This window comes from Mizuhopecten yessoensis, unplaced genomic scaffold, assembly GCF_002113885.1.
Source record: "Mizuhopecten yessoensis strain PY_sf001 unplaced genomic scaffold, ASM211388v2 scaffold11095, whole genome shotgun sequence".
Classification (NCBI taxonomy): Eukaryota; Metazoa; Mollusca; class Bivalvia; order Pectinida; family Pectinidae; genus Mizuhopecten; species Mizuhopecten yessoensis.
In genome coordinates, this window is record NW_018408877.1 from 110,918 (window position 1) to 131,684 (window position 20,767).

The 20,767-nt window shown below is 39.2% G+C and overlaps 1 protein-coding gene across 1 annotated transcript in view; it reads left to right on the forward strand.

Moving 5' to 3' along the window:
• LOC110465630 (target of EGR1 protein 1-like) overlaps positions 1-16,288 on the forward strand; it is a 23,604-nt gene extending 7,316 nt beyond the window's left edge. The window contains exons 2-7 of the mRNA XM_021521582.1: positions 4,741-4,880; positions 6,173-6,213; positions 6,582-6,915; positions 11,327-11,589; positions 13,371-13,557; positions 14,714-16,288. Coding sequence (XP_021377257.1) covers positions 4,767-4,880; positions 6,173-6,213; positions 6,582-6,915; positions 11,327-11,589; positions 13,371-13,557; positions 14,714-15,262 — 1,488 coding nt within the window. The 5' untranslated portion in view covers positions 4,741-4,766 and the 3' untranslated portion in view covers positions 15,263-16,288. The remainder of the gene's footprint in view (positions 1-4,740; positions 4,881-6,172; positions 6,214-6,581; positions 6,916-11,326; positions 11,590-13,370; positions 13,558-14,713) is intronic.
• The last annotated feature ends 4,479 nt before the right edge of the window (positions 16,289-20,767 follow it).

Sequence of the window (20,767 nt, forward strand, 5' to 3'; positions counted from 1 at the left end):
AAAATATCCCGCTTGCGTCCCAATATAAGCACACACAAATGACCGTGCCTCGTTATTGCCTCGCATCACTTCACTCGATTTCCTGCAGTCAATCAAATCCAATTAAAACAACCCTTTCCCGACCCTAGCTTACCCTATTGTTCTCCACAGAGCAACCCTCGGAATAAGACAATATCGCTATAATTGGATAATTGGCAATTTTGATATTAGACGGGAGTCATTGTATTTCCAGGTGACCTTGTGAAAACTCAACGCGAGCCCTGGACTATATGATACCACGGACTTAGATCTAATATAAATCTGTGATGATACACATACATTTGTACCTTATTAGATTTACTTTAATACTTTCAAAACATGTTTTCTTCCATAACTGAAAACAAAGAGAAACGCGACGGTACACCATACTACCTGTGTTACTTGGAGGATCGGTTATAAATGCCCTTTGGCCACAAATTTCACAGGTAACACCTCCGAGGTAATTAGTTCACCTGTTGACTCATAGGTAGGTATCGTAAATGCCCTTTGGCTATTGTATAATGTGGTAAGAACTACAGGTAATTAACATACCTTTTAATAAGATATTTAGGTGTGTCAACTGTATATTACTATACCTTAGCTAAAAGTTATAGTGTACAGTCTTGGAAGTATAACTTCTTCTTTCTAAGGATTGATGTCTTCTTTTTTTTTTGTCTATTGATGACTTAACCCATACAACACATATTGGTTGCTGTCATAACTTACACTATTTTGCAAATAGTATATGAGTATGTAAAGGGGGCGTCTCAGAGTGGTTAAACATAACAAACATGTATTTCAAAACACCAGGTCGATAAAAATAACAAACACGGCACAATCACATAGTTTTATTTTGACATAGTAAGTGTTTAAAACATCAAACATGTATTTCAAAACACCAGGCCGATATCAATTACAAACACGGCACAATTCCATAGTTTTATTTGACATATTATTGGAGTGTATTATTTCAACGGCATATTTCGAGTGTGTTATAAACACGTATTTCAAAACACCAGGTCGAAGTAAATTACAAACACGGCACAATTCGAGTATGTTACAATCACGTAAATTTTACAAACACGGCACAGGTCGAGTATGTAACAAACACGTATCTCAAAACACCAGGTCGAAGTAAATTATACACACGGCACAGTTTTATAGTTTTAATTTGATATTTTAACAGAGTGTATTATTTCAACGGCACAGTTCGAGTGCGTTATAAACATGTATTTAAAATTACCAGGTCGAAGTAAATTACAAAAGCGGCACAGTATTATCTTGACACATTAATCAAGTGTTTAAAACACGAATTTCAAAACACCAAGTCGGAGTAAATTACAAACACGGCAGTTTTTATAGTTTTATTTTGACATAGTAAGCGTATAAAACATCAAACATGTATTTCAAAACACCAGGCCGATATCAATTACAAACACGGCACAATTCCCTAGTTTTTTTTGACATATTTGTTGAGTGTATTATTTCAACGGCACAATTCGAGTATGTAACAAACACGTATCTCAAAACACCAGGTCGAAGTAAATTACAAACACGGCACAGTTTTATAGTTTTAATTTGACATATTAATCGAGTGTTTAATAAACACGTATTTTAGATCATCAGGCCGAATAAAGTACAAACACAATAAATTTATTTAAATATATTTTTATTACAAATCGAGTAATAAGCAAACATATTTCAACAGACACGGCCGAAGTATATTACAAACACGGCACAATTCCATAGTTTTATTTGACATATTAATGGAGTGTATACACATGTATTTTAACGGCACAGTTCGATTATGTTACAGACACGTATTTCAAAACACCAGGTCGAAGTAAATTACAAACACGGCTCAATTCCATAGTTTTAAACATGTATTTCAACGGCGCTGTTCGAGTATGTAACAAACACGGCACATTTTCAAAGTTTAATTTGACATAAATCGAGTATGTATCAAACACGTATTCCAAAACACCAGTTTCAAGTTGAAGTAAATTACAAACACGGCACAATTCCATAGTTTTATTTTGACATATAAATGTATTATTTAAACATGTAATTTTAACGGCACTATTCGACATTGTAACAAACACGGCACATTTTTCAAAGTTTAATTTGACATATAAATCGAGTATGTATCAAACACGTATTCCAAAACACCAGTTTCAAGTTGAAGTAAATTACAAACACGGCACAGTTCCATAGTTTTATTCTGATTAAACCAAATGAACATAGGTGAAGAAAAGCACATACACGTTGTTAATTATGAGGCGAGCTGTCGACTGACAAGTGTTCACACATCAACAGAGCTACCTGGTGATGCTTGACATCGCCCGCGGCAGCTCGAAGTGGTCGACAGGCTACTACCCGGTTAGATCAAAGGCCTAGCTAACCGCCAGCGCAGATCCTGTTGCCGCGGAGCACAGGTAAATAAAGGGGGTAAAATAAAAAGCCACGAGTAAAATAAAAAGCCACGAGTAAAATAAAAATCCGGGAGTACTTTAAAAGTCAATGAGTAAAATACTTTAATTCGTCAGGGGGGTAAAATAACCCGGATAGGAGTACTTTAACTTGTCAGAGGGGTAAAATAATAATCTAGGAGTACTTTAACTCGTCAGGGGGGTAAAATAACTTAGATAGGAGTACTTTAACTCATCATGGGGGTAAAATAATAATATAGGTGTACTTTAACTCGTCATGGGGTAAAATAACTCTGAAATCCTTTCCAGGTTATTTTACTCCTAGACGTTTTATTTTACCCCAATACATTTTATTTTGCTCAATTCTGAGTATTTTACTCCTTTTCTATTCACCAGTGATCTCTCCACTCCAAACTTATCTCCAACTATAAACTGTTAAACTACTGAGATCTACAAACTACAGCTAAAACTACTATTATAACTAACTTCCTAATTCTCACTTTAACTCTAATTCTCCTGTATATTTCTAGACTGTAATGGTATTGCACTTGTATATATATGTGTAATCGAAACACGCCTTTAATGTGTTGATGTGTAATACGTGAATGCTGGCTCCACTCCTGAATACACAAGATCGCCACAGACCCATGCGTCTTCAGTGTTTTATTTAATCTGTTAATAATGTCAGGCAACAGACAACGCTACATAGACCTCTCAACTCGGTCTCCCTAACTCAACCCCCTTTTCTCTAGACTCCTTATATTAACTCAACTCCCCAACCCAGTTCTCTTCTCCTTTGACTCCCAATCTGAACTACCTTACTATCTGTCCCTTAGCTTGGTTGGTTGGTTGGTTGATGGGTTTATAAACTACACTTCACGGGGGAAGCCCTGTGTTCGATCGTCTTGAGGGGGTAAGACTCCAGCTTACTGGGCCCTCAGAGATTCAAAATGTCCTAGCCCATCCAGGTCACGCTCTAAGGTCGGACAGCCCTCAGATGCAGATAGGCTGTCACAGCTACTGCAGCACACATACGGGAACACGGGAAACACGTCCTATTTGTCCCTTAGCAAAAAAATGCTACATTAAAACTAGGTTCTGTTCAACTGGCCATAAATCCTGCTAAATTTGACTGGGGGAGGGGGGTAAGCATCAGCTGGAGGCACAAACACTGACATCACAGACTGGACTCCCCTCGACTTGACTACAGACAGTCACACTAATCTACAGATCCAAACTTATATCATAACCACAATTATCTATGGCCACTTAGCTACTATCTTCAAATAAAACTCTGACACTGACCTCAGCCACAGCTAATAGAATTCATAGCATAAACGGCTAATAAATGCATAACAGTGACTGTGAAAAACTAATGATTTATAGAAGAGGACAAAACGTTGTCCCCGTCTGATCCCTGAGTGATGGTAGTTCCAGGGTATCCAGCAGTGATGTCATTCTGCTTTCTCTATTAACAGGACAGCATGACATTGTATCTTTTCCATAGAATGGATTTTGTTTTACTGGTACAGATCCCATATTGGTGCGCTAACTTGTGAGTTGTTAACCTCAGTGACAAAGGACACTGTTGCAGATTCCGTCGTAAGAAACCGAGAGTAGAAGTTGCTTTATTTGTGATGGTGTGGATATGAGCATCCCATTTCATGGAGTTGTGAATAAACCCTAAGTATGGATTCTCTTCCACTTCCTGGAGAATATGGCCATCAAGTTGGTAAATGTAGGTGCTATAATTGACCTAGGCTAGCTCATGAAGGTTGGAGGTTGTAACATTTTGCCACATTGAACAATGTACCCCTTTTATTAGACCATCCTTCTGGAAGTTACCGGTAAGGTGGTCATGCAGACATTTGATTAAGCGACTGTACAACAAATAATTATCAGCAAAAGGTTGTACGGTAGATAGATATTACACAAGCATGCAGGAACATCATTTATATGGCAGAAAAAGTATTGGTCAAAGTACCGACCCTTGGGATACCCAAGACCCTACTTTCTCTGGTGTTGACTAATACTATTATCAGTTTGTAGTGGGGAGATTCAACTTGGAGGAAACATACAAAGTTTTTACGGATAAATTTTCTCATATGTATGTAGGCATTATCTGAATACTAGAATAAGTGTACAATTGACATGATGGTGCTGCATGGGTTGTGATCAGAGCATACAGATATAAATTTATCTTCTTTGTTTGTAAGGTACATATCATCCTGGACATAATATCCTGTTAAAAACAAAAAATGATTTGGTACATTTTAAAATATTTCTGTTGTAGGAGCAAACTGAAGATCAGATTTGAAGATGACCATGTTTGAGACAGTGCCAGTTGTAGATGTCCACAAAGAAAACTTCAAAGAAATATGGCCATCTTTGTTGCTGTCGATAAAAACATCTACATTTATTGCCATGGACACAGTAAGAAATTTGTAATACATACATATACTCTGGAAACTTCACCACTCTCAGTCTCCTGTTTAAATTCTCATCCAAATTACTTGCTCTTAATACCATGGTACTCCTATTAAGTTTCCCCTCCATGTCTCAAATCCAAGACCTACTCCAAGTCCACTCAGAGTCAACTGTCCACTTCAGGTCTCCATTTGAAGTAACAATTCAAAGTCACTGCTAAATTTTTATCCATACTTCCTTGTGAAGTCTTCTTTCCAGGTCAAGTCTGGTCGTGAATCAGTTTTAAATCTTACCCCAAATCTCCACACCAAGTCCTCAATTTCTCCACTTTCAAGTATTTCAAAAAATCCCAGCTTGAATTCACAATCCTACTATTCATAAGTGGTATGCCTTTTCATGAACAAAATATTATTTTGGACTTTTTTTAAAAATCAACTAGCAACATTTTTTTCTTAGTATGTAATACTTAATTAAAAAACTTACGCGTATGTAGTTGTTTTCTGGTATACTTATGACATGGGATGTCAATTTCTCAATGCTTGTATGACAAACTATTGAATTAGGTTACAAAAACAAACACAATCGTAATCCTAGCTATTTAAAGAAATGTTCCTTTGTATAAATATTTGGTAGATATATGACCTTTCATGTTTAACTCTGATTAGAAAATAATATGAGGTTGATTCCATAGACACGAGGGTAACGTGTACATTTATAAAAAAAAAAATACCAGACGAGAACAAAATACATTTTAGAATATCTGTATACAAGACATTTCCTAAGTTATACACACAAATTAAATGTGTATGAAATATGCTTTTATTCATTGCAAAAGGTAGATTATTGTAGTAATTGTCTACAACCCTCCCATCCTGGATACTCCAGGGGTTATGCTGAGTTTCGCTCTCTGTACCCCTGGAATATGTCACAGCAAATTGAAGGCACACTGCTGGCTATTTGATTGGTCTCCAATTATAAAAACCTGACCAATCGCAAGGCTAATACCTGTCCTTTAAAGATTACAGAGGAGTGACACCAGCCTTCAAAACCAGTCAATTTTACCGTTAAGCGATTGACAAATTGTTTTGATGTACATCAAAGGATCAAACTAGTCTTCTCATCTCATCCACAAGATATTCGATGGGGCACAATGAGCCTTCAATTTTGTCATTACATATTGCAGATAGCGAAACAGAGCGTAACTGTTGGAGTATCGAGGATGCAACTCTCCTGATAGTAATTGATATGAAAAGCTGTTATTATTTAATTCATCTCTCTTTTTTTTCTTTCTTTTTCAGGAGCTCAGTGGATTAGGAAACAGGAAGTCACTTGTTGCCAAGTAAGTAAAACACTTCTAGGTCCACAGAGGATTGCTTAGAATGATAAGTTATGCATGTCTATCTATAATCATGCTCATAATCGTAGGTAAAACAAAATTGAACCTTTACTAGGAGGAATAGAGAGACATGCTTTCTAGTTTATGTAAGAAATTTCTAAAACAGCAATTTATAATAAAAAAATAATTCACGGTTTATTTAATAACTTTACAAGAGGTTGATATATAATCTGGATCCATAGCAGACTTTTACTATAAGATGATATATCGGGGTAGTACAGAATATTCAATGACTGCATCAGAACTAAACACTACTGTGATATAACAATTTGATGATGACCGCAATAGTATAATATTAATGTTTGTTCTAGGTCTATAGAGGACCGCTACAAAGGTATAGCCACCAGCGCAAAGTCTCGATCCATTCTCTCCATTGGCATATCGTGTTACAAACTTGTTGAAGTGACAAACTCACTAAATAAGGAGTGCACCGATTCCAGTGAGGAGGCCCAGGGGTTGCCACAGGGGGGCGTGGGGCCTGGAGGGTGTCGATGGAAGTTCCTAGTCCAAACTTACAACATAACAACTCTATGTGAGGAGGATTATGTTGTTGAGCCAGCCTCATTGAAGTTTCTCGTCGAGCATGGCTTTGATTTCAACCGACAGTATGCCAAAGGGGTTCCTTACTGTAGGGGGAATGATAAGGTAAGTTCCTTACTGTAGGAGGAATGATAAGGTAAGTTTGTTACTTTAGGGGGAATGATAAGGTAAGTTCCTTACTGTAGGGGGAATGATAAGGTAAGTTTGTTACTTTAGGGGGAAAGATAAGGTAAGTTCCTTACTATAGGGGGAATGATAAGGTAAGTTCCTTACTGTAGGGGGAATGATAAGGTAAGTTCCTTACTGTAGGGGGAAAGATAAGGTAAGTTCCTTACTGTAGGAGGAATGATAAGGTAAGTTTGTTACTTTAGGGGGAATGATAAGGTAAGTTCCTTACTGTAGGGGGAATGATAAGGTAAGTTTGTTACTTTAGGGGGAAAGATAAGGTAAGTTCCTTACTATAGGGGGAATGATAAGGTAAGTTCCTTACTGTAGGGGGAATGATAAGGTAAGTTCCTTACTGTAGGGGGAATGATAAGGTAAGTTCCTTACTGTAGGGGGAATGATAAGGTAAGTTCCTTACTGTAGGGGGAATGATAAGGTAAGTTCCTTACTGTAGGGGGAATGATAAGGTAAGTTCCTTACTGTAGGGGGAATGATAAGGTAAGTTCCTTACTGTAGGGGGAATGATAAGGTAAGTTCCTTACTGTAGGGGGAATGATAAGGTAAGTTCCTTACTGTAGGGGGAATGATAAGGTAAGTTCCTTACTGTAGGGGGAATGATAAGGTAAGTTCCTTACTGTAGGGGGAATGATAAGGTAAGTTCCTTACTGTAGGGGGAATGATAAGGTAAGTTCCTTACTGTAGGGGGAATGATAAGGTAAGTTCCTTACTGTAGGGGGAATGATAAGGTAAGTTCCTTACTGTAGGAGGAATGATAAGGTAAGTTCCTTACTGTAGGGGGAATGATAAGGTAAGTTCCTTACTGTAGGGGGAATGATAAGGTAAGTTCCTTACTGTAGGGGGAATGATAAGGTAAGTTCCTTACTGTAGGGGGAATGATAAGGTAAGTTCCTTACTGTAGGGGGAATGATAAGGTAAGTTCCTTACTGTAGGGGGAATGATAAGGTAAGTTCCTTACTGTAGGGGGAATGATAAGGTAAGTTCCTTACTGTAGGGGGAATGATAAGGTAAGTTCCTTACTGTAGGGGGAATGATAAGGTAAGTTCCTTACTGTAGGGGGAATGATAAGGTAAGTTCCTTACTGTAGGGGGAATGATAAGGTAAGTTCCTTACTGTAGGGGGAATGATAAGGTAAGTTCCTTACTGTAGGGGGAATGATAAGGTAAGTTCCTTACTGTAGGGGGAATGATAAGGTAAGTTCCTTACTGTAGGGGGAATGATAAGGTAAGTTCCTTACTGTAGGGGGAATGATAAGGTAAGTTCCTTACTGTAGGGGGAATGATAAGGTAAGTTCCTTACTGTAGGGGGAATGATAAGGTAAGTTCCTTACTGTAGGGGGAATGATAAGGTAAGTTCCTTACTGTAGGGGGAATGATAAGGTAAGTTCCTTACTGTAGGGGGAATGATAAGGTAAGTTCCTTACTGTAGGGGGAATGATAAGGTAAGTTCCTTACTGTAGGGGGAATGATAAGGTAAGTTCCTTACTGTAGGGGGAATGATAAGGTAAGTTCCTTACTGTAGGGGGAATGATAAGGTAAGTTCCTTACTGTAGGGGGAATGATAAGGTAAGTTCCTTACTGTAGGGGGAATGATAAGGTAAGTTCCTTACTGTAGGGGGAATGATAAGGTAAGTTCCTTACTGTAGGGGGAATGATAAGGTAAGTTCCTTACTGTAGGGGGAATGATAAGGTAAGTTCCTTACTGTAGGGGGAATGATAAGGTAAGTTCCTTACTGTAGGGGGAATGATAAGGTAAGTTCCTTACTGTAGGGGGAATGATAAGGTAAGTTCCTTACTGTAGGGGGAATGATAAGGTAAGTTCCTTACTGTAGGGGGAATGATAAGGTAAGTTCCTTACTGTAGGGGGAATGATAAGGTAAGTTCCTTACTGTAGGGGGAATGATAAGGTAAGTTCCTTACTGTAGGGGGAATGATAAGGTAAGTTCCTTACTGTAGGGGGAATGATAAGGTAAGTTCCTTACTGTAGGGGGAATGATAAGGTAAGTTCCTTACTGTAGGGGGAATGATAAGGTAAGTTCCTTACTGTAGGGGGAATGATAAGGTAAGTTCCTTACTGTAGGGGGAATGATAAGGTAAGTTCCTTACTGTAGGGGGAATGATAAGGTAAGTTCCTTACTGTAGGGGGAATGATAAGGTAAGTTCCTTACTGTAGGGGGAATGATAAGGTAAGTTCCTTACTGTAGGGGGAATGATAAGGTAAGTTCCTTACTGTAGGGGGAATGATAAGGTAAGTTCCTTACTGTAGGGGGAATGATAAGGTAAGTTCCTTACTGTAGGGGGAATGATAAGGTAAGTTCCTTACTGTAGGGGGAATGATAAGGTAAGTTCCTTACTGTAGGGGGAATGATAAGGTAAGTTCCTTACTGTAGGGGGAATGATAAGGTAAGTTCCTTACTGTAGGGGGAATGATAAGGTAAGTTCCTTACTGTAGGGGGAATGATAAGGTAAGTTCCTTACTGTAGGGGGAATGATAAGGTAAGTTCCTTACTGTAGGGGGAATGATAAGGTAAGTTCCTTACTGTAGGGGGAATGATAAGGTAAGTTCCTTACTGTAGGGGGAATGATAAGGTAAGTTCCTTACTGTAGGGGGAATGATAAGGTAAGTTCCTTACTGTAGGGGGAATGATAAGGTAAGTTTGTTACTGTAGGGGGAATGATAAGGTAAGTTTGTTACTGTAGGGGGAACGATAAGGTAAGTTCCTTACTGTAGGGGGGAATAATAAGGTAAGTTCCTTACTGTAGGGGGAATGATAAGGTAAGTTCCTTACTGTAGGGGGAATGATAAGGTAAGTTCCTTACTGTAGGGGGAATGATAAGGTAAGTGTCTTGCTGAACACGACTTCAACTTCACGTTGTATGCAAATAGTGTTCCTTTTCTTTCGACACAGACTAGCAGCATGCATATCTACTATTTCTATCACAATACGCTGTGTTATTCCACTCTCAGGTCATTGTATAAACACGCAGACTGTAAGATAAATATGAGTTTTATACCACACGTGCTATATGACCTACACAAGTTTTGATTGGTCGAGAAGATGAACTTTGACCGGGACGACTTTTTCCACACGCTGTTTGCCACAATCTGTTTTGTTTACGTCGTCTGCTGTCAACAATCGACAAATGTTGGTGACTTTGTGAGGTTATGCGGAAAAGGGGGTTATTAAGGCAATATTAAAAGAAGATGATACTTAAAGATTTGATCGCTAGGTTCAGGCAAAATTGTTACCGTCGCTCGATATCGTTTCGACGTCACACCGTCGCTTGTCCAAGTCGTGAAACCAAAACAATTAAGATCTGTCACAGTGTCGGAAAATATTTCGTTCTCCCAACGTCCCGTTATCGCTATTTGGACGGTCTGACTATGGCTGAACTGTCACCAAAAAACGTCAACCATAGAACCATCACGAAGAAACGTAGGCCTATGGTTTTGGACATTGCCAGCGATAAGTTCGTCTTCGTCACTTGGCGGGAGGCAGACTTCGTACGATATGCTTACGCGCATATAGTCCGTGATTAATTTATATAAATTAATGCAATACTGCTACTCCCAATATTTAAAGTCGTTCATCTATTATATTTTTTCATGAAGTTGTTGACGAAACATTAATTTTGACAATTATTAGATTTGTAAAAAAAAGAAGCCATTTTTGAATATTAAGGAGTGACTGTTTACATATGGGTCATATCACTACGCCAGCCTTGTCAACAAACACATGTGCTTATGTTATTTAGAACTGATCATGAGATTGTGGTAGAAACAGATCACACGACTTGTGGTTATGGAGTATGGTATTTATTTCACTCTCGTTAGTTAATTTTCAAAAGTTTCAGAAAGACACTCGCTAAAGCTTGTGTCTTTTGTAACTTTTGAAAATTAACTAACGAGAGTGAAATAAATACCATATTCAACAACCACTCAATGTGTAACCTCTACATATCTGTGAACACAGGTATTCAATTTCATATGTGGAGTTTTAGTGTGCAGACAGACTTTGACAAATAATACTAGCCCGATACTTATTTTCATAGTAAATACAGGAAACTTCAGCTAGCCATACATAAAATCTACTAGAATCGAGTGTTTCCGGCTTGAGTAATTGTACACCTCTTTGTGTATCTACAATATTAAGGCACTTTATACAACTACGGAGACAGCATTGACAACTCCATGGCAACCAAACAGAAATAGCAAAATGTCTGCTTCCTGTTTACCAGGAAGTGTTGGGTTGAGAAAATATATTTGAAGGAAAGCTTATTGATAGTTCTTGATATTTAATTGCAGAGCTGTGTTTTATTTAAATCTTGACTAGGTTGACAGTAAAACAGACACAATGTCTCTGCGTCAGCTGTTTATGGAGATCCTGGGAGCAGCATGTCCGATTATTTTTCACAATGCCCTGATGGACCTTGTGTTTCTGTATGAAAACCTGTATGCCAGCACCCCACCAAATATGGCCGCTTTCCTAGCCGACCTGACAGAAATGTTTCCCGCAGGTATCTACGATACAAAATACATCACAGACTTCAAACACAAGATGCCTGCCTCCTACCTCGAATACGTTTTCAGGAAATGGTATGAATTCTGTAATTCAAAAGTTAAGTTTCAAGGAATTTTCCTTTAGCCAAAGGGAAAATTATCTTGCCATTTTAGGTCAAATAAAAATATAGCTGTGTTTCCCGTTTCCTAACCAACCCTATTTTTTCATGCCGACCCTAATTCATTTTATTGGATTTTCACAGTCACTGTTATGCATTTATTATTAGCCATTTAATTGTTCAAAGTGTACATGTGATGTGTTATGCATTTTATTAGCCTTGGCTTGAGGTCAGTGTCAGAGTTTTATTAGCCTTGGCTTGAAGTCCGTGTCAGAGTTTTATTAGCCTTGGCTTGAAGTCAGGGTCAGAGTTTTATTAGCCTTGGCTTGAGGGCAGTGTCATTTTATTAGCCTTGGCTTGAGGTCAGTGTCAGAGCTTTATTAGCCTTGGCTTGAGGTCAGTGTCAGAGCTTTATTAGCCTTGGCTTGAGGTCAGTGTCAGAGCTTTATTAGCCTTGGCTTGAGGTCAGTGTCAGTGTTTTATTAGCCTTGGCTTGAGGGCAGTGTCAGAGTTTTATTAGCCTTGGCTTGGAGTCAGTGTCAGAGTTTTATTAGCCTTGGCTTGAAGTCAGGGTCAGAGTTTTATTAGCCTTGGCTTGAGGTGAGTGTCATTTTATTAGCCTTGGCTTGAGGTCAGTGTCATTTTATTAGCCTTGTCTTGAGGTCAGTGTCAGAGTTTTATTTGAAAATAGTAGTTAAGTAGCCGTAGATAATTGCTTATGATATAGGTTGGGATCTGTAGATCAGTGTGACCGTCTAGTCTAGGTGGGGGAAGTCCAGTCTGTGATGTCAGTGTTTGTGCCTCCGGCTGATGCTTACTGCCGGGGTCAAATTTAGCAGGACTAATGGCAAGTTAAACCTAGTCGTATAGGGGTAGAATTTTAGCAGGATTTCAGCAGCATCAACAATTTTAATGTATCAACATTTTTAATGTAGCAGGATTTTGCTAAGGGAAAGATAGTAAGGTGGTTCTGTTCAGCTTGGGAGCTTGGAAGTCGAAGGAGAAGAGAGTTTAGTTGAGAAATTGAGTTAAGGAGTCTTGAGGAAGGAGGCTGAGTTAGGGAGACTGAGTTGCTAAGCCTATGAGATATAGGGAAGAGTTAGAAAGTTAGAGTGAGAATTAGGAAGTTAGTAATAATATTGATTTTAGCTGTAGTTTGTAGATCTGTGTAGTTTTACAGTCAATAGTTGGAGATAAGTATGAAGTGGGGAGATTGAATTCACAATGGTGAAGACATGTGTATTTTATGATGGATTAAAATACTTGTGTTGTAAATAAAGTGTAAATATTTATGTACTTATTTTTTGTTCAATTAATTTGAACAAATTGAAAACACCAATAACCTTGAAATTACTTTGGTTATTTCGTAATCATTTAGGTACGTACAATTTATTTGTGTATTTTGATTTTGCATGATGAAAAAAATAAAATAAAATGCAAAACATAATTGTGGAAAGAGGATTTGGAAGCAAGTTTTCCAAGTCATATAATCCTTCTCTAGTTGAAGAAATACATGTAGGAATTTGAGGGCCACATGATATATGACTATAATATTTGAGAAAGAAATATACAGCAATGCATTGTTTCATTTTTATTTTATCAGTAGATGAAAGTACTTGTTTCAACAGAGAAAATATGATGAAGACAAAATACATTAGCAAATGTTCTTAGTTTCAAAAAGAATAAGTAATTAATGAAAACTTATAAACTTAAGTATTTGATAATTGGACATTGATTTGAAGAATTATTGTTTTACAGTTTGAGAACTAATAAAGAGTCTTCGTTGGGGTGTAAGGAACACGCATGGGTGGAATTCCCTACATACCCTGCTGGGTTTTCCCACATTACTCGATGTAACTGTGTGCGTCCTGGGGCAGCCATCCCCTCCCACATCAACAAGGACACTCAGGACAGACTGAAAGCCACTGTCTGTGGGAGTTACGCAGTAAGTGTTACTGGTCAACTTGTCCTCTACAACCTGGGACAGAGGGCTCTGTCCCAGGTCTATCTGTATATGTTCATCCAATCATTTTTGTCCCCTGAAAAACTGTTCGCTTGCTAATGTGACTGTAAATTCATTTGTTGTACTTTCTGTTTTCCTTGTGATGTTGTTTGTTTGGTAGCAGTCTACAGTAGAGGGTTGTGGCCGTGGGTGATATTTATGTTAAATGGCTAACCCCTGTATAATGATATGTAAAAAAAAATATAAAAATAAAACTGTGCTAAAATTGGTATAAGCATGATGAAGTAGGCTATGTGAGCTTCACATTTGTAAAAAAAAAAAGGGCCATAATCAGAAAGGGTGCATGCCTACACATGAAAAGCTAGCTTTACAGGAGGTAACATTTTGACAACAGCACATGACGCAAAATTGCAAAAAATCAAGTTTGACAACTTTACTGGGACCCAGAACATTCTGCAACCAAGTAGGTAACCTTTAATTTCAGACAGGACAAGTGACATACATAGAAAATAGAGGTTTATACACTTCTCAGTGCTTTATATGTATTGTAAATGTAATGCAGTTTACAAATATATATACATGTATACATGTGTTGTGTAGGGTAAATTCGATAACATTTCCTCGACATGTGCCTTGTTTATCAGTCGGGCCATTTCTTCTGTACACTGCTACCTTTACCCGGTAATACTGTTTATTCTAAGATCTCAATGATGGTTTTCTGTATCTAAATGTACAGCACATGCAATGGTACATATCTGGAGTTAAATGATCGAGCTGATTTTGAACACAAGGACATTAATTCAGACTATATTTAGTGAATTCTGAGTCACATTATTGTGTAACATGTTTAAACAAACACTCTTCTTAGATAAATGCTAGCAACAGCATATATATATATATATATAGTAGAACCAGTGTGCCAGGTATTTAAATGCTATTCACTTAAGAAAATTTAACATATTTCCATCAGCTCTTTCACGAAAACAATTATTTGTTGAGGTACTTCTGTTATGTCAGGCACCACTATCCATTATACTTTTCAAGATTGTTGTCATTGTAAGGTTATTTAATTTTAAGTCCACATCATTATTTCTGAGTGACTGAACTATATTTTGTATAATGTAACTTTGTATTTCAGGGCCATGGATGGTGTAGTCGCGGCAACAGTTGTGCCAAATCCCATGATGTTGACCTCATACTAGATATTGACTTCCTTGCCCAGTCAAAGAAAAGTCGTAAACGGAAACGTCGCAGAGATAATAACCCAAAAACAGACAATGAGAGTGGAGGTTTAACAGAGCCAGAAGAAGAGCAAGAAATGGAAACTACTATTGCTGACATGTCAATTGTTGCCAAGGAGGAATCTGAAGTGTGTGAAAAGGATTCTTTGAAAAGCAGTGAAAATGGTGCAGTGATTCTTCCTGGTGCTGTGGGAGTGGGTAAAGGACCAGTGGTGTCGGGAAAACACAGGGCAGGTTTTGATGCATTCATGACTGGGTATATCATGGCAAGCTATGTGTCTGAATACGGTACTTACAAAGGTAGCTTGAAGATGGAGGATGTGGGATTAGAAGAAATCCAAAACCTGGTATATTTGACAGGGAAAGACATTGCTTTATCTGTTGTTAAAAGTGGCTTTGCAAAGACATCCAAAGACCATCGAGAAAAGTTATCAAAGTATTGTTAGATCTCATTTTAGCGTTTTGGAAGTGATCTTTAATTTTACTCACTTGAAATAACCTTTAAGATTGCATGATAATTAGATGTCAGTTTTAAGGCCATCTTAGTCACTAATGTGTCATATCTTGATTGCCTTTGATGCATCCTTTGTAACCACAAGGAAAACAACCATTTTTACTCCTCAGAAACTGTCCAATAGATTTTGATGAGACTTGGTAAACATCAGCCTGTGGTGCATATCAAATATATGCTGAAAACAAAGGAGCTGACTCACTGGGGGTCCCATAATTCAAAGTCTTACTGGTAGATTTCCACGAGCTTTCATGAAATTGTTTTATTCACTATACTCCGTGTTGAGGGGCACTTGTCGCACCGAGCTTTCATTTGTATTAAGTAAGATCCACACAAGTTTCACATCTGTGACTGTTAAGACCTCTTGTTTAAGGACACCAATCGTTTTGTAATTGTCCACATGTTCTTTGTTAGAAGAGTGTTTCCCAAACATTTCCCCATCTTTTTCAAGATGTCTTATCATTATGGCAGGCATTTGCTTTATAACAGACTATTCCTATATAAGATTGTCATATAAGTGTAATCATAAAAGTGTTACATAGTGTTCCCTGATAAACTGCTACAACTTTTCACACTGTAACTTTACACGATATAATGCAGGGTGGCCATAGAAATGGGGAGGAGTTAACAAATGGGGAGGTAATTAATACAGATACTATATACCAGGAAATTTCAGCAGTCACACTTTTGCCCTTTGCTGTTACCTAGTAAATAAAATCTGGATTTGAACAGTGTTAACGTAGCACTATTTATGTTTATGTATAGGATGGTGTTAACTAATATTCGCTGTCATGACAGATTCATCCCCATGACAGCAGATGAAAAAGGTAGAAGTTTATCTGTGGCATTGCAAAAATGCTCCGATATATCAGTATTATAATTTTTATATATATTGATTACAGTTCACCTGATATTTTAATGCTTTCATTTTCTTCTACAATAAAGTATGTGATCAGCAAAAGTCTTGTTTGTGAATCTTATTGTTCCGAATATTGAAATATTAATGTGTAATGAGTCAGAATTCCTTATGGTGCCTCCCAATAAATAACAGCAATGCATTTCATATTCAGAATGAAATTGAAAAACTTAATTCAACCACAAATTTGTTTTAGGTTGAAGATTTCCATCTAACTACAGTTGATTCTGATCAGCTTCTGTGTTGTGGTCAGGTATTTGGAGTGTTAGCTTATGACCTGGATTGATCAACATGGTGCAGGTAGGGGCAGGTCGTGTCACCCTCTGGCTCGAGGGGGTTCTGTATGGAAGGCCTATGTATAATTGTAGAACACCTATTGCCTGTCCTAAGGTGACACCACTGTTTTGTATGCAGTTGAAAGGATTGTAGTCCACACACCCTAAGACTCAATGATCCTTGCCAGCACTGAACTTCCATATGGTGTAGTGTTTTATTGAACTTAGCTGGAGGTTTTGTCCTAATTGTCTCCCTTTGATTATCCCGCCATTAAATAACCACACTCCTCCAGGCCAGATCTTACTCCTTATCTGCCTCCTGTCCGTCATCTACCCTTATAATGATGTATATGGTCTGTATGACGAGTTCTGCTCAGGCCTATCTTAATGCCTAAACCGATTATTTGACACAAAAGTTCAGGTATTGGTGAAGCTGGTATTGCATTGTGTTATTAGCTCACCTGGTCCAAAGGACCAAGGTGAGCTTATGCCATACCGTGGCGTCCGGCGTCCGTCCGTCAACAATTTCTTTAAACGACTTCTTCTTCTTAACCACTGATTGGAATTTAACTAAATTTGACTGGAAGCATCCCTTGGTGGTGAGGATTCAAAATTGTACAAATGGTGGGGCTGAGAATCGGGGCAAAAAGGGGGCAATTTGGCTAAACTACTTTAAGCGACTACTTCTCTGGAACTAAGTGATGGATATCAACCATATTAGACTGGAAGCATCCCTAGGTTGTGGATATTCAAAATTGTACAAATGGTTGGGCTGACCCCCCAGGGGGCTGAGGGGCGGGGCCAAAAAGGGGTAATTTGGCTATATTTCTACAAACGACTTCTTCTGTAGAACTATGGGCTTGATATCAATTATATTTAATCAAAAGCATATATGGGATGCAGGGATTGAAAATTGTACAAATGGTGGGGCTGACCTCCCAGGGGGCTGAGGGGCAGGACCAGAAAGGGTTATTTGGCTATATTGCTTTAAGCTACTTCTTCACTGGAACTAAGTGATGGATATCAGTCATATTAGACTGGAAGCATCCCTAGGTGGTGGGGATTCAAAATTGTACAAATGGTGGGGCTGACCCACAGAGGGCTGAGGGCGGGGCCAAAAGGGGCAATTTGGCTAGATTGCTATAAACGACTTCTTCTGTAGAACTATGCACTGGATATCGATCATATTTGGTCGGAAGCATTCATAGGAGGCAGGGATTCAAAGTTGTACAAATGGTGGGGCTGACCCCCCAGGCTAAGGGGTGGGGCCAAAAAAAATTTATTGCCTGGAAATGGTCGAGATCCCCACCATATAACCACATATACAATTGCTGAGTATAAAGAGAAGAATGCACATTTGCTTCCGGGATGGCTCTAGGGTCTGGCCCCACACTTAGAAACATAGTCCTTGGGCCATAACTTAAAAACGGTTGAGATCCCCGACCTATAACCATATAGACAATTGCTGAGTAAAAAGAGATGAATGCGCATATGCTTCCAGGATGGTCTTGGGGACTGCCCCACCCTTGGAGACTTAACCCCTGGGTCATAACGGCGAAATGGTTAAGATCCCCACCCCAAAACTATATATACAAATGCTGGGCAAAAATAGTCAAATGCAGTCATGATATTAGAATTGCTCCTGGGGTCTGGCCACAACCATAGGGACCTAGTTTCTGAGTCGCAGATTGGAAACAGTTGAGATCCCCACCCCATAACCATACATAAAATTGCTGGGCATGAAAAATCAAATACAGATATATATACTGCAAGGATTGGCCTTGGGGTCTGGCATATTCCCTTGGATCTCATTTGGAGAATATTCTGCCATGATTGCTTAGATATCCAGGTGAGCGATACAGGCCCTATGGGCCTCTTGTTATGCTTACCCGGCCTTTCACCATTGTGGACTATAATGCACTCATACAGATCAAAGCATGGTAGAGTTTTCTAAAGCCACAAAGGGTTGAAAAGGATAAGATACATACGGTGATGTCAAATGGTAAAACATATAGCTAGAAATGCCTGGCAGGGTTGGCATCTTATACTCGGAAATATATAGTGGATACTGGGAAATATAGTGGCAATATACGAGAGTGGAGTTTTAATCAGAGAAGGTACTCTAGGGGGAACACTACTATAAATCTGGTTATTTTGGTGATTGCTTCTTATTGGTGAAGAAAGGGACAATAATAGCAGGCATAAGCAAACATTGTAATAATTCGTTACCCTGATATCAACAGTTTTTGGGCCTAATGGTGCCACATAGATGACTATCCCGGGGCCTGTTCGTTTATGCAGAATAACCAGTTTCGTCTCAATCAAGAATAAACCCTGGCAAACCTATATATGTTTATGCAGACTTCGCATGGCTTTGTCAAGGTTCGTCTGAAAGCAGCATCAGATTACTAGGTCTGACCTTACTTCATAAACGAACAACTCTGATCCAACTGGTTCAACCGTTTGGATGAACAAAAGCGGCCCCAGTCTCCTAACCCACTATATACAATTATTGCCGTTTGTTTGTGGTATGTTACTCTGTCGGTGACATATATTATGTACAGTTGCCAAATTTCTTATGATAAAAGTTTGTAAGGAGGTTCTGGACTATGGGTTGAATGTAATACTTTGTGTGTGTGTTNGGGGGGGGGGGGGGGGGGTCTGTCCAGGCTCTGTGTCTGCTCACCTGGCCTGAAGTGTGTGTAAACAGTGTACAGTGTACACAGATGTAGGAGGCACGGTAGTCTAGTGGTAGGACGCCGGGCTCATGACCGAAGGCGTGCTGGTTCAAGTCACGTAATGGCACTGTGTTGTATATTTGAGCAAGATACTTTACTCTGCTTGTTCCAGTCTACTCAGCTGTAAAGGAGTACCTAGTTGGGCAGTGCTAGGATTGTTGAATGCTAGCTGTGAGCGCCAAAATGGCAGCACCTGCTGTATGCTCCCCAGGGAGTTAAGAACAATATTGGCTGGTTGCAAAGGCCCTATAACCATGGATAATAATTTGTGAACCGCTTTGAGATGACCTACGAACTAGGTTGTGATAAAGCGGTATATAAGAACCTTGTATTATTAGCGCACCTGGTCTGAAGGACCAAGGTGAGCTTATACCATACCGTGGCGTCCGTACGTCAACAATTTCTTTAAACGACTTCTTCTTCTTAACCACTGGTTGGAATTAAACTAAATTTGACTGGAAGCATCCCTAGGTGGTGAGGATTCAAAATTGTACAAATGGTGGGGCTGACCTCCCAGGGGGCTGAGGGCCGGGGCCAAAAGGGGTCAATTTGCCCATATTGCTTTAAGCGACTTCTTCTCTGAAACTAAGAAATGGATATCAAACAAATTTGACTGGAAGCATCCCTAGGAGGTGGTGATTAAAAATTGTACAAATGGTGGGGCTGACTCCCCAGGGGGCTTAGGGGCGGGGCCAAAAGGGGGCAATTTGGCTATATTGCTACAAACGACTTCTTCTGTAGAACAGTGCACTGGATATCAATCATATTTGATCAAAAGCATTCCTGGGAGGCAGGGATTTAAAATTGTACAAATGGTGTGGCTGACCCCCCAGGGGGCTGAGGGGCAGGGCCAAAAAGGGTATTTGGCTATACTGCTTTAAGCGACTTCTTCTCTGGAACTAAGAAGTGGATATCAACCATATTTGACTGGAAGCATCCCTAGGTGATGGTGATTAAAAATTGTACAAATGGTGGGGCTGACTCCCCAGGGGGCTAAGGGGCGGGGCCAAAAGGGGGCCATTTGGCTATATTGCTACAAACGACTTCTTCTGTAGAACAGTGCACTGGATATCAATCATATTTGATCAAAAGCATTCCTGGGAGGCAGGGATTTAAAATTGTACAAATGGTGTGGCTGACCACCCAGGGGGCTGAGGGGCAGGGCCAAAAAGGGTATTTGGCTATACTGCTTTAAGTGACTTCGCCTCTGGAACTAAGAAGTGGATATCAACCATTTTTGACTGGAAGCATCCCTAGGTGATGGTGATGAAAAATTGTACAAATGGTGAGGCTGACTCCCCAGGGGGCTAAGGGGCGGGGCGGGGCCAAAAGGGGGCCATTTGGCTATATTGCTACAAACGACTTCTTCTGTAGAACTGTGCACTGGATATCAATCATATTTGATCAAAAGCATTCCTGGGAGGCAGGGATTTAAAATTGTACAAATGGTGTGGCTGACCCCCCAGGGGGCTGAGGGGCAGGGCCAAAAAGGGTATTTGGCTATACTGCTT